General features: G+C 47.6%; 1 protein-coding gene across 1 annotated transcript in view; it reads left to right on the forward strand.

The window, feature by feature from the left end:
- The window catches only part of INPP5B (inositol polyphosphate-5-phosphatase B), a 151,355-nt gene that overhangs the window by 82,192 nt on the left and 46,885 nt on the right, over positions 1–22,278 (forward strand). Inside the window, exon 8 of the mRNA XM_040424442.1 lies at positions 15,360–15,450. Within this exon, the coding sequence (XP_040280376.1) occupies positions 15,360–15,450 (91 nt within the window). The remainder of the gene's footprint in view (positions 1–15,359; positions 15,451–22,278) is intronic.

The raw sequence follows: 22,278 nt of genomic DNA on the forward strand, positions 1-22,278 counted from the left end.
CCTTGTGGCTGCCCCCATACAGTATAACGTCTCCTTGTGGCTGCCCCCATACAGTATAACGTCTCCTTGTGGCTGCCCCATACAGTATAACGTCTCCTTGTGGCTGCCCCATACAGTATAACGTCTCCTTGTGACTGCCCCCATACAGTATAACGTCTCCTTGTGGCTGCCCCATACAGTATAACGTCTCCTTGTGGCCGCCCCATACAGTATAACGGCTCCTTGTGGCTGCCCCCATACAGTATAATGTCTCCTTGTGGCTGCCCCCATACAGTATAACGTCTCCTTGTGGCTGCCCCCATACAGTATAACGTCTCCTTGTGGCTGCCCCCGTACAGTATAACGTCTCCTTGTGGCTGCCCCCATACAGTATAACGTCTCCTTGTGGCTGCCCCCATACAGTATAGCTTCTCCTTGTGGCTGCCCCCATACAGTATAGCTTCTCCTTGTGGCTGCCCCCATACAGTATAACGTCTCCTTGTGGCTGCCCCCATACAGTATAACGTCTCCTTGTGGCTGCCCCCATACAGTATAACGTCTCCTTGTGGCTGCCCCATACAGTATAACGTCTCCTTGTGGCTGCCCCATACAGTATAACGTCTCCTTGTGACTGCCCCCATACAGTATAACGTCTCCTTGTGGCTGCCCCATACAGTATAACGTCTCCTTGTGGCCGCCCCATACAGTATAACGGCTCCTTGTGGCTGCCCCCATACAGTATAATGTCTCCTTGTGGCTGCCCCCATACAGTATAACGTCTCCTTGTGGCTGCCCCCATACAGTATAACGTCTCCTTGTGGCTGCCCGGCTGCCACCATACAGTATAACGTCTCCTTGTGGCTGCCCCCATACAGTGTAACGTCTCCTTGTGGCTGCCCCCATACAGTGTAACGTCTCCTTGTGGCTGCCCCCATACAGTGTAACGTCTCCTTGTGGCTGCCCCCATACAGTGTAACGTCTCCTTGTGGCTGCCCCCATACAGTGTAACGTCTCCTTGTGGCTGCCCCCATACAGTGTAACGTCTCCTTGTGGCTGCCCCCATACAGTGTAACGTCTCCTTGTGGCTGCCCCCATACAGTGTAACGTCTCCTTGTGGCTGCCCCCATACAGTGTAACGTCTCCTTGTGGCTGCCCCCATACAGTGTAACGTCTCCTTGTGGCTGCCCCCATACAGTATACATCTCCTTGTGGCTGCCCCCATACAGTGTAACGTCTCCTTGTGGCTGCCCCCATACAGTATAACGGCTCCTTGTGGCTGCCCCCATACAGTGTACATCTCCTTGTGGCTGCCCCCATACAGTATACATCTCCTTGTGGCTGCCCCCATACAGTATAACGTCTCCTTGTAGCTGCCCCCATACAGTATAACGGCTCCTTGTGGCCGCCCCATACAGTATAACGGCTCCTTGTGACTGCCCGGCTGCCCCCATACAGTGTAACGTCTCCTTGTGGCTGCCCCCATACAGTATACATCTCCTTGTGGCCGCCCCATACAGTATAACGGCTCCTTGTGGCCGCCCCATACAGTATAACGGCTCCTTGTGGCTGCCCCCATACAGTATAACGTCTCCTTGTGGCTGCCCCCATACAGTGTACATCTCCTTGTGGCTGCCCCCATACAGTATAACGGCTCCTTGTGGCCGCCCCATACAGTATAACGGCTCCTTGTGGCTGCCCCCATACAGTATAACGTCTCCTTGTGGCTGCCCCCATACAGTGTACATCTCCTTGTGGCTGCCCCCATACAGTATAACGTCTCCTTGTGGCTGCCCCCATACAGTATAATGTCTCCTTGTGGCCCCCATACAGTATAACGTCTCCTTGTGGCTGCCTGGCTGCCCCCATACAGTATAACGTCTCCTTGTGGCTGCCCCCATACAGTGTACATCTCCTTGTGGCTGCCCCCATACAGTATAACGTCTCCTTGTGGCCGCCCCCATACAGTATAACGGCTCCTTGTGGCCGCCCCATACAGTATAACGGCTCCTTGTGGCTGACCCCATACAGTATAACGTCTCCTTGTGGCTGCCCCCATACAGTATAACGTCTCCTTGTGGCTGCCCCCATACAGTATAACGTCTCCTTGTGGCTGCCCCCATACAGTATAACGTCTCCTTGTGGCTGCCCCCATACAGTATAACGGCTCCTTGTGGCTGCCCCCATACAGTATAACGTCTCCTTGTGGCTGCCCCCATACAGTATAACGGCTCCTTGTGGCTGCCCCCATACAGTATAACGGCTCCTTGTGGCTGCCCCCATACAGTATAACGGCTCCTTGTGGCTGCCCCCATACAGTATAACGGCTCCTTGTGGCTGCCCCCATACAGTGTACATCTCCTTGTGGCTGCCCCCATACAGTATAACATCTCCTTGTGGCTGCCCCCATACAGTATAATGTCTCCTTGTGGCCCCCATACAGTATAACGTCTCCTTGTGGCTGCCTGGCTGCCCCCATACAGTATAACGTCTCCTTGTGGCTGCCCCATACAGTATAACGGCTCCTTGTGGCCGCCCCATACAGTATAACGGCTCCTTGTGGCTGCCCCCATACAGTATAACATCTCCTTGTGGCTGCCCCCATACAGTGTACATCTCCTTGTGGCTGCCCCCATACAGTATAACGTCTCCTTGTGGCTGCCCCCATACAGTATAACGGCTCCTTGTGGCTGCCCCCATACAGTATAACGTCTCCTTGTGGCTGCCCCCATACAGTATAACGTCTCCTTGTGGCTGCCCCCATACAGTATAACGTCTCCTTGTGACTGCCCCCATACAGTATAACGTCTCCTTGTGGCCCCCATACAGTATAACGTCTCCTTGTGGCTGCCCCCATACAGTATAACGTCTCCTTGTGGCCGCCCCATACAGTATAACGTCTCCTTGTGGCCGCCCCATACAGTATAACGTCTCCTTGTGGCTGCCCCCATACAGTATAACGTCTCCTTGTGGCTGCCCCCATACAGTATAACGTCTCCTTGTGGCTGCCCCCATACAGTATAACGTCTCCTTGTGACTGCCCCCATACAGTATAATGTCTCCTTGTGGCTGCCCCCATACAGTATAACGTCTCCTTGTGGCTGCCCCCATACAGTATAACGTCTCCTTGTGGCTGCCCCCATACAGTATAACGTCTCCTTGTGACTGCCCCCATACAGTATAATGTCTCCTTGTGGCTGCCCCCATACAGTATAATGTCTCCTTGTGGCTGCCCCCATACAGTATAACGGCTCCTTGTGGCCCCAAGTGTTTTTTTTCTTCTAAATGGGCATTTATCGCGATATATATCGTTATCGCGATAAATTTCTTAATATCGTTATCGTGGGAATATTTTTGATATCGTCCAACCCTAGGTGGGGGAAGACTGGTCTGCCTGCTCTAGTGACTGACGGGGTGAGAGAAGCCTGTCAGTCACCTTGTGCCGGCACAATACTGCTGCCTGAGCCACTCATCTCTGCGCCGGACGGAGGACAAGGAGCCAGAAAACCGGACTGTCCGGCCTAAAACCGGATATCTGGCCACCCTAGTGACATGTCGCAGAAAAGTCGTGCAACATTTTAGTAATGCTAGTCAGTGGTGTCAATCTGCGACATGCTATGACGTGACCTTTGCAAAAAATCCAAACAAGTAGAATTTTTGTACGACTCGCTTCGCAGTCACACCATGTTGCCGTGCAGCACCATTGACTATCATTCAGACAAAATTCAGCGACAGGAAGTCACGCAACATATGTGACACACGTGTAGCCCTAGGCCGCCAAAATCTGTTCGTCGAGTGTCTGTAGTCAAGACCGCCCACACTTACCATAGAACCTCCCACCCACTCAGTAGTTATGCCCCCTGAGTGCCCTAGCACATGACCGTATGCCCTCCGAAACATACGGTCCGTGAGCGGCCATGTGTCCCGGAGCGGCATTGTGCGCACGGGAGCGCACAGCACCATAGATTACAATGATGCTGTGCACGTCGGGCCGACCGCGGCGCTATTGTCCCGCACTCATATGAGTGTGGGAAAATAGCCCCGCGGGCGGCCCAGCGTGCACAGTATCACAGTAACCTATGATGCTGTGCGCTCCCCTGCACAGGGTTGATGCCGCTCTAGGACATATGGCCCGCTCGCAGACCGTATGTCTCAGAGGGCATACGCAGGGCTGTGGAGTCGGTAGATAAATGCTCCGACTCCTCCGTTTTTGGTACTTCCGACTCCTCTGTATTTAATATGCAAATGTATTTTATACATTCCTTGAAGGAAAGAAAAGCAACATACATGTCATTACCACCGAACTACTGGCTAGGAAGCTGCTGATCTTCTGCTGGAGATAGGGCAGTGGGGGGATCCAGGAAGGGGCATTTATTGTAAAACATGATTTCCCTAGTAGAATCCCATAGTCATGTTTAAAGTTTAAGCTAGCAATCTGAGTTTACAAGTTTTTATAGCCTTAGCTGAATGACAGCAGTTTTTCAAATGGTTTACAGCTTCAGTCTTGAACTATTGACTATCCATTCCCTTCACTTATACAAGTGTCTAGTCCTGCAAAAACCATAGTTACTTAATCAGTTATCAGTGAGAGGCTAGGTTAACCATGGGCGTTGTGTTCCCTGTAACAGCGGAAGACAACACAATGGAAAGTATAAGTATTGCCGCTCCTTAACTGTGCGTTGCGTGCCATATAGTGAAGCATGTGAAAAGCATGCTTCTTCACGATCACTTAACGTGTTCGTTTTGCGGTAACGTGACGCCTGCATGCACTGGCCTTTATTCTTACAGTAGAGAAGTACCGTATTTTTCGAAAAAGTGGGGGAAAAATAGCAGTGCGTCTTATGGGGCGAATGCTGCGGCCGGCATCTGTTTCTGTAATGGCAGCGGGGCCCGCTGCAGTCACTGTATTATACTACACCGGGCCCCGCTCACTGTAGTATACGGTAATCATATCTAACTTGTGGGTATTGTTAAAGTATTCCAATCATCTTAAATCTAGCGCTGTACTACTAAGGCCTCATGCACACGACCGTTGTGTGCACCCGTGGCCGTTGTGCCGTTTTCCGTTTTTTTTCGCGGACCCATTGACTTTCAATGGGTGCGTGGAAAAATCGGAAAATGCACCGTTTTGCAGCCGCATCCGTGATCCGTGTTTCCTGGCCGTGAAAAAAATATGACCTGTCCTATTTTTTTCACGGCCAACTGTTCACGGACCCATTCAAGTCAATGGGTCCGTGAAAGAACACGGATGCACACAAGATTGGCATCCGTGTCCGTGATCCGTGGCCGTAGGTTAGTTTTTATACAGACGGATCCGAAGATCCGTCTGCATAAAGCTTTTTCAAAGCTGAGTTTTCACTTCGTGAAAACTCAGAACCGACAGTATATTCTAACACAGAAGCGTTCCCATGGTGATGGGGACGCTTCTAGTTAGAATACACTACAAACTGTGTACAAGACTGCCCCCTGCTGCCTGGCAGCACCCGATCTCTTACAGGGGGCCGTGATCAGCATAATTAACCCCTTCAGGTGCAGCACCTGAAAGGGTTAATTGTACTATCATATCCCCCTGTAAGAGATCAGGGCTGCCAGGCAGCAGGGGGCAGACCCCCCCCCCCCCCCTCCCCAGTTTGAATATCATTGATGGCCAGTGCGGTCCCCCCCCCCCCCCCTCTATTGTAATAATTCGTTGGTGGCACAGTGTGCGCCCCCCCCCCCCTCCCTCTATTGTAATAATTCGTTGGTGGCACAGTGTGCGCCCCCCATCGGCCCCCCCCTCCCTCTATAGCATTAACAACATTGGTGGCCAGTGTGCGGCCTCCCATCGGCCCCCCCTCCCTCTATAGCATTAACAACATTGGTGGCCAGTGTGCGGCCTCCCATCTCCCCCCCCCCCCCCATCATTGGTGGCAGCGGAGTTCCGATCGGAGTCCCAGTTTATTCGCTGGGGCTCCGATCGGTAACCATGGCAACCAGGACGCTACTACAGTCCTGGTTGCCATGGTTACTTAGCAATAGTACAATAGTAGAAGATTCATACTTACCTGCTGCTGCGATGTTCGTGTCCGGCCGGGAGCTCCACCTACTGGTAAGTGACAGCCTCAGGTCTGTGCGGCGCATTGCTAAATGAACTGTCACTTACCAGTAGGAGGAGCTCCCGGCCGGACGCAGAGATCGCAGCTCCCAGGTAAGTATGAATCTTTTACTATTGTACTATTGCTAGTAACCCGCTGGCCACCAATGTTGTTAATGCTATAGAGGGAGGGGGGGCCGATGGGGGGCGCACACTGTGCCACCAACGATTTATTACAATAGAGGGAGGGAGGGGCGCACACTGTGCCACCAACGATTTATTACAATAGAGGGAGGGAGGGGGGGCGCACACTGTGCCACCAACGATTTATTACAATAGAGGGGGGGAGGGGGGGGGGCGCACACTGTGCCACCAACGATTTATTACAATAGAGGGAGGGAGGGGGGGGGGGGCGCACACTGTGCCACCAACGATTTATTACAATAGAGGGAGGGAGGGGGGGGGGCGCACACTGTGCCACCAACGATTTATTACAATAGAGGGAGGAAGGGGGGGGGGCGCACACTGTGCCACCAACGATTTATTACAATAGAGGGAGGAAGGGGGGGGCGGGGGGGCGCACTGTGCCACCAACGAATTATTACAATAGAGGGAGGAAGGCGGGGGGGGGGGCCGCACTGGCCACCAATGATATTCAAACTGGGGAGGGGGGGGTCTGCCCCCTGCTGCCTGGCAGCCCTGATCTCTTACAGGGGGATATGATAGTACAATTAACCCCTTCAGGTGCGGCACTTGAGGGGTTAATTGTGCTGATCACGGCCCCCTGTAAGAGATCGGGTGCTGCCAGGCAGCAGGGGGCAGTCTTGTACACAGTTTGTAGTGTATTCTAACTAGAAGCGTCCCCATCACCATGGGAACGCTTCTGTGTTAGAATATACTGTCGGTTCTGAGTTTTCACGATCTAACTCATATCCGACAGTATATTCTAACATAGAGGCGTTCCCATGGTGATGGGGACGCTTCAAGTTAAAATATACCATCGGATTGGAGAAAACTCCGATCCGATGGTATAAAAGGGACTCCAGACTTTACATTGAAAGTCAATGGGGACGGATCCGTTTGAAATGGCACCATATTGTGTCAACGTCAAACGGATCCGTCCCCATTGACTTGCATTGTAATTCAGGACGGATCCGTTTGGCTCCGCACGGCCAGGCGGACACCAAAACGACTTTTTTTTCATGTCCGTGGATCCTCCAAAAATCAAGGAAGACCCACGGACGAAAAAACGGTCACGGATCACGGGAAAATGGAACCCCGTTTTGCGGACCGCAAAAAAATACGGTCGTGTGCATGAGGCCTTACTACTAACTTCTTGGCAGTCAGGAGGCCGGGTGGGAGCTCGTAGCGTAGCTCACTACATCACACGCCTGCTCCGCCCACTTTATGAATAAGGCAGGCACCGGGCCCCGCTGCCATTACAGAAACAGATGCCAGCCCCCATTCACTACACAGGGACACTGTTATGGGGGGGATCTGTGGATGACACACAAGATAAGATGCTGTATATGTGTCATCCGCAGATGCCCCCATAACAGTGCCATGCACAGATGCCCCCATAACAGTGCCATGCACAGATGCCCCCATAACAGTGCCATGCACAGATGCCCCCATAACAGTGCCATGCACAGATGCCCCCATAACAGTGCCATGCACAGATGCCCCCATAACAGTGCCATGCACAGATGCCCCCATAACAGTGCCATGCACAGATGCCCCCATTAGTTCAAAACCCACCAAAAGCACACCTTTTGGTTCAAAATTATTTTTTTCTTATTTTCCTCCTCAAAAACCTAGGTGCGTCTTATGGCCAGGTGCATCTTATAGGGCGAAAAATACGGTAATTAATTATAACTTTTTGTGAATTGGGACATTTAAACTTGCTTTTTTTAATTTTTTATTCCAATTTAAATCTAGTAGCAGTCAGAGTCGGTTAAATTTTTGCCGACTCCGACTCCAGGTACCCAAAATTGCCTCCGACTCCTCGACTCCGACTCCACAGCCCTGGGCATACTGTCATGTGCAAGGGCCCTAGGGCTGTTTTAACATTGCATTCTTTTCATCTGTTTAATGTATACCAAAAACGTATATGTTAAACAGATGTCTCCTACTAATGCCATACAGTGGCATCCGTTGACCATAGAGTTCTATTGTAAAAAAAATACAGTATACTTTTTTACTGGACTCTGCAGGATATAAGAATGTGGTGTGCTTCATTTTTGTATCCTTATTTTTATTTTTTTCTAACGTATTTGTCAAGCCGAGGTATAAAATGTGATGTGAACCCACCTATAGCGCTCCCATACAGTAGTTACACCCCCTTAATGCCCTCACACAGTAGTGCTCCCCCTTATTTAAGTGAAGGCTCCCAGTGGACAAAAAACAGAAATACTCATCCAGCCCCATTCCCCCTGATGAACAGGCCACATCCTGCTCTTCCCTGCACATACATTGTGGTTATGGCGGTAGTTCCACCCCTTGTTCTAGAACTGGAGGTACAATGAAACTGCTGATCAGACCCCTGCCACATTCACAAACATTTAAAGCTGACGTTTTTACTGCAAAAAAACACCACTAAAAGTGCGGAAAAACACCAGCAAAAAAAACACGTAAAAGTGCCCTAAGGGTCCATTCACACGTCCGTAATTTGGGTCCGCATTCGTTCCGCAATTTGCGGACCCATTCACTTTCAATGGGGCTGGAACGGATGCAAATCCACATTTCCTGGATCCGCATCTGCATTTTCGGGATCTGCATCCGTTTTTTTGGGGTATGTTTTTTTGGGATCTGCAATTTCGTTCCTGAAAAAAATAGAACATGTCCTATTCTTGTCCGCAATTGCGGACCAGAAAAGGCATTTTCTATTATAGTGTCTGTGATGTGCGGTCCGCAAATTGCGGATCGCACATTGCAGGTGTCCGTGTTTTGCGGATCCGCAAAACACTTACGGACGTGTGAATGGACCCTTATAGAGAGAGGACGCAATAAATGCTCCATGTGGAATACAGTTACTTACTATAACAGGTTTATCAGGAGAGGTGATCCTCTTTAAATCTGGCATGTGTACTTCAGTGCTTCATTCCCTGTAGGCTGTTTTCTTTTTACTTTGGGGTTTATAGTCTTTGCTCCATGATACTATGTATTGTTAGGCAAGCTCCACAAGCTGAACACCTAAATCTGCGTTGTTTGTGTTTAGGTTTCCTCCATGTAAACTAGTGTGTTTTCTGATGAAGTACCTTACTTTATATCCAGTACATGTGCCTCATGGAGTTGTCACAGTTGCTGTAAAAAAAAAAAAAGTCATACCTCATCAATTCCCTGCCGTTCCGATGTTTTTCAGTTTCCTGGCCGCTATCAGTATGCAGAAAATAACTACTCGGCCGATCACAGCAGCATAGCCCATATTAGTCAGGAAGGCCGGGTTCACACCCCTGTTTCATTTTCCATTCTTCTGATCCGTCAGAAGAACAGAAAAAAATTGGATTTGCCATCCATATGATTTTTTGCTTTTAGCGGAGTATGAGCCTGATCAGCTGGACAACCCCTTTAAAACTTGTTAGTCAGCAAACCTTCAGCACGCTTTATTAGACGCTCCTCTGGGTGTCAGAGCGCAGAGCTCATATGCAGTAGTTCTCACCCTGGCAGACTAGGGGAAATAAGCGGCTAGCTACATATTGCGCCTGGCAAATTGCCTTGTTTGCTGGGGGTACTTGGAGCTGGATACAGTCGCGTTGAGGGCAACGGAGGTGATTTACGAAGACCGGCTTTTTACGCCGGTCTTAGATTTTACCCTGCGCTGCAATAAGATTTGGCTAATTTATGATGAGGTGTGCGCCTGGTCATAAATTAGGCGAACCTAAGGCAGTCCGTGCACCTGGAGAAAAAACTACTCCAGCCCTGGCTGAAGTCGTTTTTTGCCAACATTTATGGCTGTTTCCAGGCGTAAGACCGTGTGCTGGCCGGGCCCGTGCTGCCGACCACAAATTGCGGTCCGCAATGCATGGGCACCGACCGTGGGGCAGCTGCATGCGAATTGTGGACCCATTCACTTGAATGGGGTCCGCGATCCGCATCCGACGGTCCGCACCGCAAAAAAGTAGTGCATGCACTACTTTTTTGTGGTGTTGAGGCACGGAGAGAAAAAACACGGAAGCACTCTGTAGTGCTTCCGTGGGGTTCCGATCCGTGCTTCCGCACCACATCTCCGGGTTTGCGGACCCATTCTGAATTCTTCCAGAAACAGCTCCACTCCTGTCCGTAGGTCATGTGTGGTATTGCAGCTCAGCCTCTTTCCTTTGAATGGCGGTGATCTGCAATACTAGACACAACCCATGAAGAGGTGTGGTGTTGATTTAGGAAGAAAGCAGCCATGTTTTTCTGTCCGGGACAACCCATATTAAAGGGGTATTCTGGTTAGATTAAGTATTCCTGTGGATAGGGGATAACTTAAATAAAATTAAATAAATAAAATTGGTGGGGGTCCTACCGCTGGGCCCCACAACAGATCACGAGGACGCCCTGCAGCTCCATTAATTGAACGGGCTCGCGATCGGTGGGGGGCCCAGAAGGATAGCGGATAAAATAATCTAACCAGAATTAGGCTGATATAGCTATTCTTAGGCCTCATGCACACGACCGTTGTTGTGTTCCGTTCTGCAAAATGGGGTTCCGTTGTTCCGTGATCCATTTCCATTTTTGTTTCCGTGTGTCTTCCTTTATTTTTGGAGGACCACCAGACATAAAGGAAAGTAAAAAAAAGTCTGACAGGTTTGCCATGCAAATGATAGGAAAAAAACTGACGCGTACGTGGATGACAATCTTGTGTGCCTCTGCGTTTTTTTAGCGGTCCCATTGACTTGAATGGGTCCGTGAACCATTTTCCACGAAAATAATAGGACAGGTTATATTTTTTTGACGGACTGGAACCACGGATCACGGACCCGGATGGCAAACGGTGCATTAGCCGAGTTTTCAACTGACCCATTGAAAATCAATGGGTCCGCAGAAAATCACGAAAAACGGCGCAACGGACACGGAATAAAACAACGGTCGTGTGCATGAGGCCTTACCCGTACAACTGATAGTTACCTGTGACTACGGTTTTAGTATAGTGTGACTATATTTTTTTTGCCCTCACAGAAAAGTTGGGGACAGACAAGCCAGCTATCGTGCTGCTAGACGTCAGTGTGGGGGAAGGGACATGTATGTATTTTATTTGACTTGTGGTGTTTTCCTATGGGTTTTGTTCTCCACATCCAGTCGTGGTACTTTCCATGGTGCTTGTAGTTGTCTTTCCACATACACCTTGTCTACCACCACTGATGTCTTTTCCATACCTCTGTTAGCTGAAGGATTTCTTCTAGTAAATGATGCGTAGAAGACTTGAAGACGTGTACTAAATGAGACCTACTAGAATCCTGTGCTGAGGCCTAATATCAGCTGAGGAGGTTGAGGCTTTTCCTTCCAGCACAAGCATTGGCGGATACCTCAAACCAATATACATATATAAATGGCTGTAGAGCATCCTTAGGCCTCATTCCCATTTCCGTCTTTGTCCGAGAAAAAAATCAGTATGTGTTCGGACCGTGTGTCCGTTTTTAGCCCTTCGTGTGTCATCTGTATTCCACAGACACTGCTCAGCTGGAAATTATGTTCCAGAGCATCTTCTATTAGTGGTCAGTGAAAAACGGACAAATACGGATGCCATCCGTGTGGTGTCCATGTTTTTTCACGGACCCATAGACTATAATGGGCGTGTTTGGTCCACATCACAGACAAAAGTAGTGCGTGTGTCTCTGATTTTTTTTTTTCACTGAACCACGATCAGTAAAAAAAATGACTGATGTGTGAACGGACACATTAAAATCAATGGGTATGTGTGCCGTCCGTGGAAAACAGACATGTGAATGAGGCCTTCGGAAGGACATTGTTCAGTATATTACCCACAGGACAGATGTTCTGCATGGACGTCCACACATGGTACGCGCTGTTATTCAGGGTTTTTAGTTCTAATTCCCACATTCTGCCTCGTGGCTACAGAGGAGGAGCAGAGGCCGCACATTTCACTACTCGATGCATATCCAGGGCAGCTCTAGTCTTCACAGATGACATGCCAGAAATGGTCCTCAGCATCCACCACCAAATCGTTTTTTGTTTTTTTTTGTTATGTCTTTAGAGCTAAAAAGAGAGATTTCCATAGGTGTTTTTTGTTTCTTATTATTGGCCATACACAATAGATGAATAGGCCTGCACATATTCCTCTTAAAGGCGTTGTCTCACTTCAGCAAGTGGCATTTATCATGTAGATAAGGTTAACACAAGGCACTTACTAATGTATTGTGATTGTCCATATTGCTTCCTTTGCTGAGTTGGTTCATTTTTCTATCACATTATACACTGCTCATATCCTGGGGTTACGATCACCCTGCAGTCCAGTAGTAGTGGTTGTGCTTGCACATATAGGAAAAATCATCAGCCTCTCTGGTGCCTTGGATTGTAGGAGTGTGCATTGGCTGGCGCGTTTTCCTATAGTGTGCAAGCACGACCACCACTACTGGATTGCAGGGTGGTCGTAACCCCTGTATACAAGGAGTGTATAATGTGATAGTAAACTAATGAAGCCAGCAGAGTAAGCAATATGGACAATAACAATACATTAGTAAGTGTCTTGTACTAACTTTGTCTTCAAGATAATAGCATTTGCAACCCCTTTAACATCTACTCTCCGTACTCATGCATGCTTGGCTTGGCTAAGTGTGCATTTGGGTATAAACTACTGCCAGACAGCTGTCTATTCCCTCTTTCCCCTGACATATGGCATGGGGGTAGAGCCCCCAATGCATATTACATGGTTGGCTGGTCAGACGGTGCTCATCTACTATGTATGGCTGCCTTTGAGGATCTGGGTCGGATCCTGGGACCGCAGCCTCTCTGAAGACTTATGGGTCCCCTGTATGGTTGGCTGTGCCTGGTACCGTTGTTTAGTCTCATTCTGCTCATCCATCATGGTTGGACCCCCACATCCACTCACTGACTAAGGGTCGTGTAATGTATTTCAATGGTGACATGCTACGTGCTGCATCCAATTTGGATTTCTCTGCGCCTGTCGCATTGCGACACCATTATATCACATTTCGCTGTGTCGCCATTCCGCCTTGTGTCACGCGACTCAACGTGTAGCCGGATGCTAAATATCTAGGCCATCAACGTGTAAAGGGGTTCCCTGCTTTGGACAATCCCTACTGGTTAGAATAGTTTCTTCTCAATAAGACTCCTTTAGAGATGATCCAGACTGTCGGCTGGACACAAACCGCTGCATGCAGTGCTATTTGTCCGGCAGAAACCCGGATCCGATTATAGTCCATAGGGATCTGGTGCCGTAGACGTTCACCGGAGATGGGAACCTAGCCTAAGCTGATCACAAAGCTTCCCCTACTCGGATCTCTAGCAACAGTTTTCCTTTAGCGCTACGCAGTGTCCATTCATGTCAGTGAGGAGAGGTCCCCCAGATCCAGAGGTGCTCTTCATAACCACCTCAGAATTCCCTATCAGGGTGGTTAGAAATGGACAACCCTAAAAAGACCTCTTCTAATTGTTCTAGAAGAGAAGATATCTGCTGCGTTATGGCATTCTTGCTATTTTTGGCACAATTTATTTGCTTTTTTTAAACTGTTCAGGGATATTAAGGCTATTACTCTATGAAAGGAAAATCATTAGACGAGTCTCAGGAGACTTCATATTGTCTCAGTCCAAGAGTAGAGCAGTTTTGGCCCATGCTTGGTCAGTTGTTTCTGTTCTCTTCTCACTCATGAGAGATCTAGGACCTTCACTGTGATGTACAAAAGTTAGGAAGCTCTAGGTCTTACTGTAAATGTATGTGAGCTAGAATGACCATAAGTTCTGCCTGGAGCTTCCATCAGTTATTGCCTATGTCATCACCAGGCACCATCCATGGTCACAGGGGTAGAATGGCATCGCTGGGGCTTGTAAGGGTGTAGCTTATAAAAATCCATGACATGAAGACAACTGTACACACATATTTTTACCATGTAAAAATGCTTGGAATGATCAGGTAGTGTAAGTTATGACTTATGGAGCCAAACTTTGCTTGTATCCAAAAGCTGGAAACCACCATAATGAAGGCCGTCCCAAAGAAAAACCAGCATCCACAGAAGGGCATCCTCTAGGCGCATGCTTCCAAATGAGGTAGTCCAGAGGAGAAAATTAATCCAATAGTTACTTTATTTAAAGGGGATGTCTCATCTGAGACACCAATGTTAGATAGGTGGTGGGGTTCCACCTTATCGCCAGAACAGGACCCCCAAAGTGAGTTGTGGGACTGCTGAAAATAGCTGAGCACTGGCTCGACTATCTCCGCCAGTCCCATGAGAATGGCTTATGCCGTGCATACTTTATTCATTTCTATGGGACTTTGGAAAATAGCCGAGCACATATAGAAATGAATGGAGAGCATGCACTTTGTGCTCTCCTGCACTTTCAGGGGCCTGTTCTGGAGATAGGTGATATACCATCAAAGTCTAAGATAAGACAACCCCTTTATTTAAAGTCTCAGATACAACACGTTTCTGGTCTTCGAGGCCCCTTCTTCTGTCTCTGTTACTTGAAGAAAAGGCTCTTCTTTTAGCGCTTTTTGGAAGCCTTATGTAATTTAAAGGGGTTATCCAGGAAAAGATATTTATGACTTATCCTCAGGATAGGTCAGCAGTATCAGATCTGCGGGGTGCAGCATCGGAGACCCCCACCGATCAGCTGTTAGAAGAGGCCTTGACCACCACAGCCTCCTTCTAGGCTAGTGACATCACTGTACATCGGTCACATGGCCTAATCAATGAGACTGAGCTGAAATACCAAACGCTGCCACTACACGATGTACGGCACTGTCCTTAGAAAGCTGCCAACAGCCTGCATTGTTCACCAGAGTCCCGGTGAGCACAGCGCTCCCTGTATCAGCTGAGCCGGGACTCTGACCCCTGCTAATGTGATAATGATGATAAATCATAATTATCTTCTTCCGGATAACCCCTTTAATTTCCTCCATAGAAGACAGCCAATCAGTATCCCAATAATTGATCAGTCTGTAATCACATTAGCAGGAAATGAACTTCCATAGGTGGGGCTGTCTGGTGAACCTGACGCCTTTTGTTTATTGCTGCTTCATGCAAATAAGAAAGGGGTGGGTGATGTGGCTGTGAGGGTTTCCTTCAGTGCCAGTCTGGCCTGCAGGGCATCATGTTCATTGCACATTCAAGGCCTTTCTGTTCCTTCACAGAGCACAGCACTGAACACCTCCAGCAGAATGGGCAGTGGCTAAGGACTTCCCAGAAACAAGACCCTTCACGCTCTCCGCACTCTCTACCCAGGTAAAGGACATTTTTGGATTTATACATTTTTTTGCATATTTAGTACATTACTTATTTTGTGCAATTATTGATAGCGCAACACTGCATTAACAATCACTTTCTTCAGAGCTGAACTCCTCAGGCATTCCTTGCCGGCTCAGTGTACAGTTATACAGGAAGAAATAACTGCCTCCCTGTCTGTCGAGGTTCATGTTGGTTTACTCAGGATTGATTCAAAACATGCAAAGAATGATAAAGTTGCTGAACTAGTTGTATAGACTTTATGGTTGGTGTAAACACATGCTGCTGAAACTTCACTCAAGCAACGTTTGCCTCCTTTTTGATGTTTATCAATTGCTTCTTCTTTAAAAAGTTAAGACTATGAACATACGGGCAGTCTGCATTTATCTCTGCAGCTGCACGATGGCACGTCAGTGAGAGCGGGCGCTGCACAGGGAAAGCTGAGACAGTTCTTACAGCCCCTGCCTTCCCCATCACTGTGCATACAGATGATGAGAGAAGGGTACTTTCACACTAGTGTTATTCTTTTCCAGTATTGAGTTCTGTCCTAGGGATCAGTCTTATCCTAATGCATTCTGAATGGAGAGCAATCCGTTCAGGATGCATCAGTTCAGTCCCTCTTACGTTTTTTGGCTGGAGAAAATACCGCAGCATGCTGCAGTTTTATCTCCAGCCAAAAATCCTGATCACTTGCCATCCTGATCTGGCATTCATTTCCATTGAAATGCATTAATGCCCAAAGTGTTCCGGAAAAACGGATCCGGTTTTGCAGTCTGTGCAGACCTTTAAAAAAGAGAAAAAAATAAATACCAGATCCGTTTTTGCAGATGACAACCGGAAAGATGGATCCGGTATTGCAATGCATTTGTGAGACGGATCTGCATCCGGATCCATCTCACAAATGCGTCCGGATTGCCGGAACTGCCTGCTGGAATTCTCTGATGCAAGTGTGAAAGTACCCTAAGATAGATAAGATGCCTTTATTGTCACTGTACAATACAATGAAATGTTACTTGGAGCAATCCTAGATGCCATGGACAGAGGAACAAAGAACTGACATTTAAATTATTATATATTATACATTTCTAAATATATATACAAACTGATTCAGACAAGAGATCATCGTGGGGTCACTTTCAGTCTGTGGTAGTTTCTATCCTTGGAAGGGGCAATAGTCTCTGAGCGTTTAGGAGACTGATTGATTGTTTTGGGGTAAAAGCTGTTCTTCAGCCTAGTGGTGCGGGCATGTAGGGCTCTAAGATGCCTAGTGAAAAGGTTGTGGCCGGGGGGAGTTGGATCCCCGCAGATAATTTTTGCCCTGTTGCTGCAACGTGCAGTGAAGATGTCCTCCAGTGATGGTAACTGAGTACCAGTGATTCTGCCAGCCATTCTGATGATGCTCTTGAGGGTCTTCTTGTCCTCTGAAGAGCAGCCGGAGGACCACACTGTAATGCAGTATGTGATAACAGATTCTATGGTGCATCTGTAAAGATTGACTGGCAGCTGTTTAGGAAGTTGTGCTTTCTTCAGACTCGGCCTCTGAAGGCCATTTTTTATCCATGACAGGTCCTGACTAATATGAACTCCCAAGAATCTGAAACTTTGAACTATCTCCACGTCTCCAACATTTATGCTAATGGGATGGTGTCCCTTTCGCTTCTTCTTCCTAAAATCCAGAATCAGCTCCTTTGTTTTCTTGGTATTGAGTATGAGGTTGTTGTTCTTACTCCATCTCTCTAGGTTCTCAACCTCTTTCCTATAGGCTGTTTCATCATTGTTGGAGATTAGGCCTATCACGGTCGTGCCATCTGCAAATTTTATCATGGTATTGGTATTGTGAATAGGTTTGCAGTCATTTGTGAAGAGGGAGTAAAGGAGAGGGCTCAACACTTAGCCTTGCGGTACCCCAGTGTTTAGTGTTAAGGATGAAGAGAAGTGCTTGCCCATGCGTACGCTTTGTGTGCTTTTTGTAAGAAAATCCAGTATCCAGTTGCACAGGTCTGAGCCGAAACCCAAGTTGTTCAGTTTCGTTGCCAACTTGTTGGGAGGGATGGTGTTAAAGGCAGAGCTGTAATCAATGAACAGCATCCGCACATAGCTGTCTCTCTGCTCCAGGTGTGACAGTGCAGTGTGAAGGGCAAGTGAAACAGCATCCTCAGCCGACCTATGTGCTCTGTAAGCAAACTGGTATTGGTCCATGGAGGTGCAGATCCTGCTCTTCATGTGCCTGAGGACAAGTGCAAAGCACTTCATAACAATAGGAGTGAGAGCCACCGGGCGATAATCACTTAAGGTCTTCACCCCTGCCTGTTTTGGAATTGGGACAATTGTGGAGGACTTCAGGGAAGTGGGGACAATGGCCTGCTCTAGTGAGCTGTTAAATATACTGGTAAACACTGTTTTCAGCTGTTTAGCACCGTTTTTTAGGACCTTTCCAGGAACTTCATCAGGGCCAGCTGCTTTGTGGGGATTAATGTGGCTTAAGGCCCATTCTACGTCATGTGCTCTCAGCATCAGGGAACATGATGGAGCCTCTTGCTGGGCTAATTTGACGATAGGCTGCTCATTGTCTTTGTCAAATCGTGCAAAAAAGTGAGGCAGTTCAGTGCCGCTTCTTGCTCTGGTCCTAGCATTCTTGTGATCGCCGGACTACTGCAGGAGCTGCTAGGTCTTAGCAGACCCAGATCAGCTCTGCAGTACAAGGCTGTAATTCCCCTGTAACTGGGGCTAATGTGTCAGCCCCAGTTACAGGAGAAATCAGCAATTTAAAAATGTAATGTAATGTTAAATGTCTCACAAAGGTTTTGTCTGAGCTTATGAGGGGCACAAAGTGTAAAAGAAATAAATAAAATATATATATACCACCACTTGCCTCCACTGCAGCTTCTAGCCCCACCCCTAGTAACTCTAAATTATATATCAGGGGTACTCAACTGGCGGACCGCGGTCCGAATCCGGACCACGGTTGCCAGCTGTCCGAACCCCTGTGTGCACCCGGGTACCATCTCTCGGGGTGCCAGAGTCCAGAAGCAATAAGCGCTTTCATCAATACAGATGGAAGCGCTCATTGCTGGAGCGCAGGGAGCTGGGTCCTGTCACTCACCGCTCAGCTCCCTGCGCTCTTCTCCTTCTTCAGGTCAGCCCCACTCTGAATGGTGAAGCAGGAAGACTTCTCCCTGCTCCACCATTCGACCTGCAGGCACGGATTGTGCTGATGGCCTCTGTGGGTGGAGCCTGTAGCACAGAGATCTGCATAAGCTCCGCCCACACCGTGCTGCAGAGCGATCTCTGTCAGCAGGGGAGAGAGGACTGTGAGCTTCAGGAACGGGACAAGGTGAGTAGTTACTGTGTTTATTTTTTATTTTTTAACACAGAGGGGGCACAATGGGCATTTCTACTGTTGAGGGGGCACAATGGGCATTTCTACTGTTGAGGGGGCACAATTGGCATTTCTACTGTGAAGGAGGCACAATGGGCATTGCAAATGTGAAGGAGGCACAATGGGCATTGCAAATGTGAAGGAGGCACAATGGGCATTATTACTTTGAAGGGGGTACAGTGGGCATTACTACTTTGAAGTAGGTACAGTGGGCATTACTACTTTGAAGGGGCTACAGTCGGCATTACTACTATTAAGGGGCATTATTACTGTAAAGGAGGCACAATGAGGATTATTACTACGAAGGGGACACAAAGGAGATTATTACTGTAAAAGGGGCACAATGGGAATTATTACTGTGAAAGGGGTACAATTGGGATTATTACTGTGAAGGGGGCACAAAGAGGGCATTACTACTGTGAGGGGGCACTTAGGGTATTCATACTCTGTGGGGAAGAACTAAGGAGGCATTGCAATGTGTCAGGGGCACTCTGCTGTGATGGTGCTCTTAGGGGTATCATACTCTGTGGAGCACTAAAGGGCTATCATATTGTCTGAGGGGCATTAAAGGGGCATCGTTATTGTAAGGGTGCACTGAAAGGATATTCTTAGTGTTTGTTGGGCAGAAAGGAGATTAGGTGGTCTTGGAGGTGTGGATTATTGTAAAAAAAAAAAAAAGAATAATGCAGCGCTACACGCCAATGGTGTTGTCCCTCCTTATATATTTTTTTGTTTTACAATTCGGACCTTCATCCTACAGCAGACTTGAGTATGTGGACCTTTAAAAAAGTACTTGAGTACCCCTGCCCTATATTTTATATCCCCTGTATTTAACTATTTTTTTTACATTTTCCCTGGTATAAATTATAAAAGCAAAAAAAATACTAAAATAAAAATGGTATAAAAAATAAAATTCGAAAAACATTTCAGCTTTCGATACTGCATGAATTAAATTAAAACGAAAATGTGTTTGGTCAGGATGGGGCCTGACCTTTCTCAGTTTTTTTTTTTTCTTAAAGGGTTTCTACCACTAGATTTTGAGATTTTTCGCTGACTGACACTAGCGATCTGCTAGTGTCTGCACTACCTAACGGTGCTCTTGTATCACCTTTGTCTGCTGCCGTTAAGCTTAAAAACATACTTTTATTGATATGCAAATGAGCCTCTAGGTGCTATGGGCGCGTCTTTTCAGCACCTAGAGGCTCCGTCTACTCACTATTTCTGCCGCCCACCGCGTCTCTCCAGCCCGCCCCGCTCCTCTTGATTGACAGCCAACCTCGCTTCTGTATTCGGCGCAGGCGCAGTGACTGTCGGACTGCTCCCTGCGCCGGCATCTTCACTGCGGTCCGACAGTCACTGCGCCTGCGCCGAATACAGAAGCGCACGGCGCAGGTGCTGGAATTCGAGATGGAGCGAGGTTGGCTGTCAATCAAGAGGAGCGGGGCGGGCTGGAGGGACGCTGTGGGCGGCAGAAATAGTAAGTGGACGGAGCCTCTAGGTGCTGAAAAGACGCCCCCATAGCACCTAGAGGCTCATTTGCAGATCAATAAAAGTATGTTTTTAAGCTTAACGGCAGCAGACAAAGGTGATACAAGAGCACCATTAGGTAGTGCAGACACTAGCAGATCGCTAGTGTCAGTCAGCGAAAAATCTCAAAATCTAGTGGTAGAAACCCTTTAAAGACATAGATATAAGGAACTAGAGTAGAGGATGTGGATAAAACCTTGAAAGGTGAGGCAGGTTGTGAGTTTCAGATCAATATTCAGCACTGGAATCCTGCAGTCCTGGAAAGCAAATGTTACCCACAGTTAGAAGTCTGGCAGACTTCACAGATTATTTGCATTGCAGATCACTGGTCTTCAGGGTAAACCCTAGTTAAACAAATGCTAAAGCATAGTACACAAGGTGTGTATTGGTGTAAAACCTTTCTAGTCTGGGATGATTGATATTTAAATGACCAGCTCTTCGTGTGGCCACATATCACTGCACATGAATACAGTGTAATAAAAAGGGTAATGTACAGATGCACATGGGGTCTCAATACTGTATTGATTATCAATCAGATATTTTATAGACCGCTTTGGTTTGTAAAAGCAGGTAACAATAGTACATCTGACTACTGCGATGTCACTTCAGCAAGTGGCATTTATCATGTAGAGAAAGTTAATACGAGGCACTTACTAATGTAATGTGATTGTCCATATTGCCTCCTTTGCTGGGTGGATTCATTTTTCAATTACATTATACACTGCTTGATTCCAGGGGTTACGACCACCCTGCAATTCAGCAGCAGTGGTCGTGCTTGCACACCACAGGAAAAAGTGTCTCTCTGGTGGCCGGGACCGCGGGAGTGTGCATAAGTATGCATGTGCAGCAGCTCCCGTCCTGGCCACCTTGTATTTGTGGTGCTGTGGTGGTTGTAACTCCTGTATAATGTGATGATAAAATGAATCCAGCCAAGGAGGCAATATGGACAATTATAATACATTACTAAGTGTCTTGTATTACTTTGTCTACATAATAAATGCCATTTGCTGAAGTGAGACAGACCCTTAAATTGATTTACAATATTCCAGAACACATGGCGTACATGGAATACATTTAGGCCAAGTGTTCTTGTTTGTACCACTGACAAATTGTAGTTTGTGTTAGGCTCTGTCTAACAGGCTTAAGTCATGAGCTGATGTAACCAGATTACCGGCAGTTTAGCTATGGAGTGACCAGGGAGAGGTATAATATTCGTACGTCGGGGCTCTTATGCACTGGCCTCATTACACAGGCCGATGCAAACTAAATGAGGAAGGGTCCTATTACACCTACAGATTTGGCAGGCGATTGTCTGGAGGGAAGCGTTCCTTCCCGGCAATCGCCTGCTCGTCAGTGGAGAGGACCTCTGCTATTACATGCAGCAATCTCTTCCTCAGTATGGAGCAAGCGATCACTAATACCATCGCTGTTTGCCGGCAGCAGAGTGCTGATTACACGGCACGATCTGCCGCCGACTAAGGATGATTTTTTAAACATGTTGAAAGACTCTGATTACCCAGTGAATGAGGTAATCGGGTAATCAGCAGCAATATTACACTGCCAGATTTTCGTACGAACGCTTGTTAGCGATGATCTTAGCAATTATCTGGAGGTGTAATAGGACCTGAAGGAATGATCTTTCCTCCCTCATTCAGTCCTGTTGATTGTCCGCAGTACATCCCTGATTACACAGCGATGAAAAATACCCATCAGCCATGAATGAGCGTTTGCTGCAGCTGTGTATATAACAGGTAATACAAGTAGAGAAGGACGGGGATAATTGAGATGAATTATACCTTTTTTTTTATTTATCTTCATCATGCTGAGACGTTTTAAATGCATTTTTTCCACGGAAACCCCTTTTCTGGATCCAGTGGATTTTGACACGATCTAATGACAGTCTTTGTCGAGTAGTCCCTCGA

Source organism: Bufo bufo, chromosome 3 (genome assembly GCF_905171765.1).
Source record: "Bufo bufo chromosome 3, aBufBuf1.1, whole genome shotgun sequence".
Lineage (NCBI taxonomy): Eukaryota > Metazoa > Chordata > Amphibia > Anura > Bufonidae > Bufo > Bufo bufo.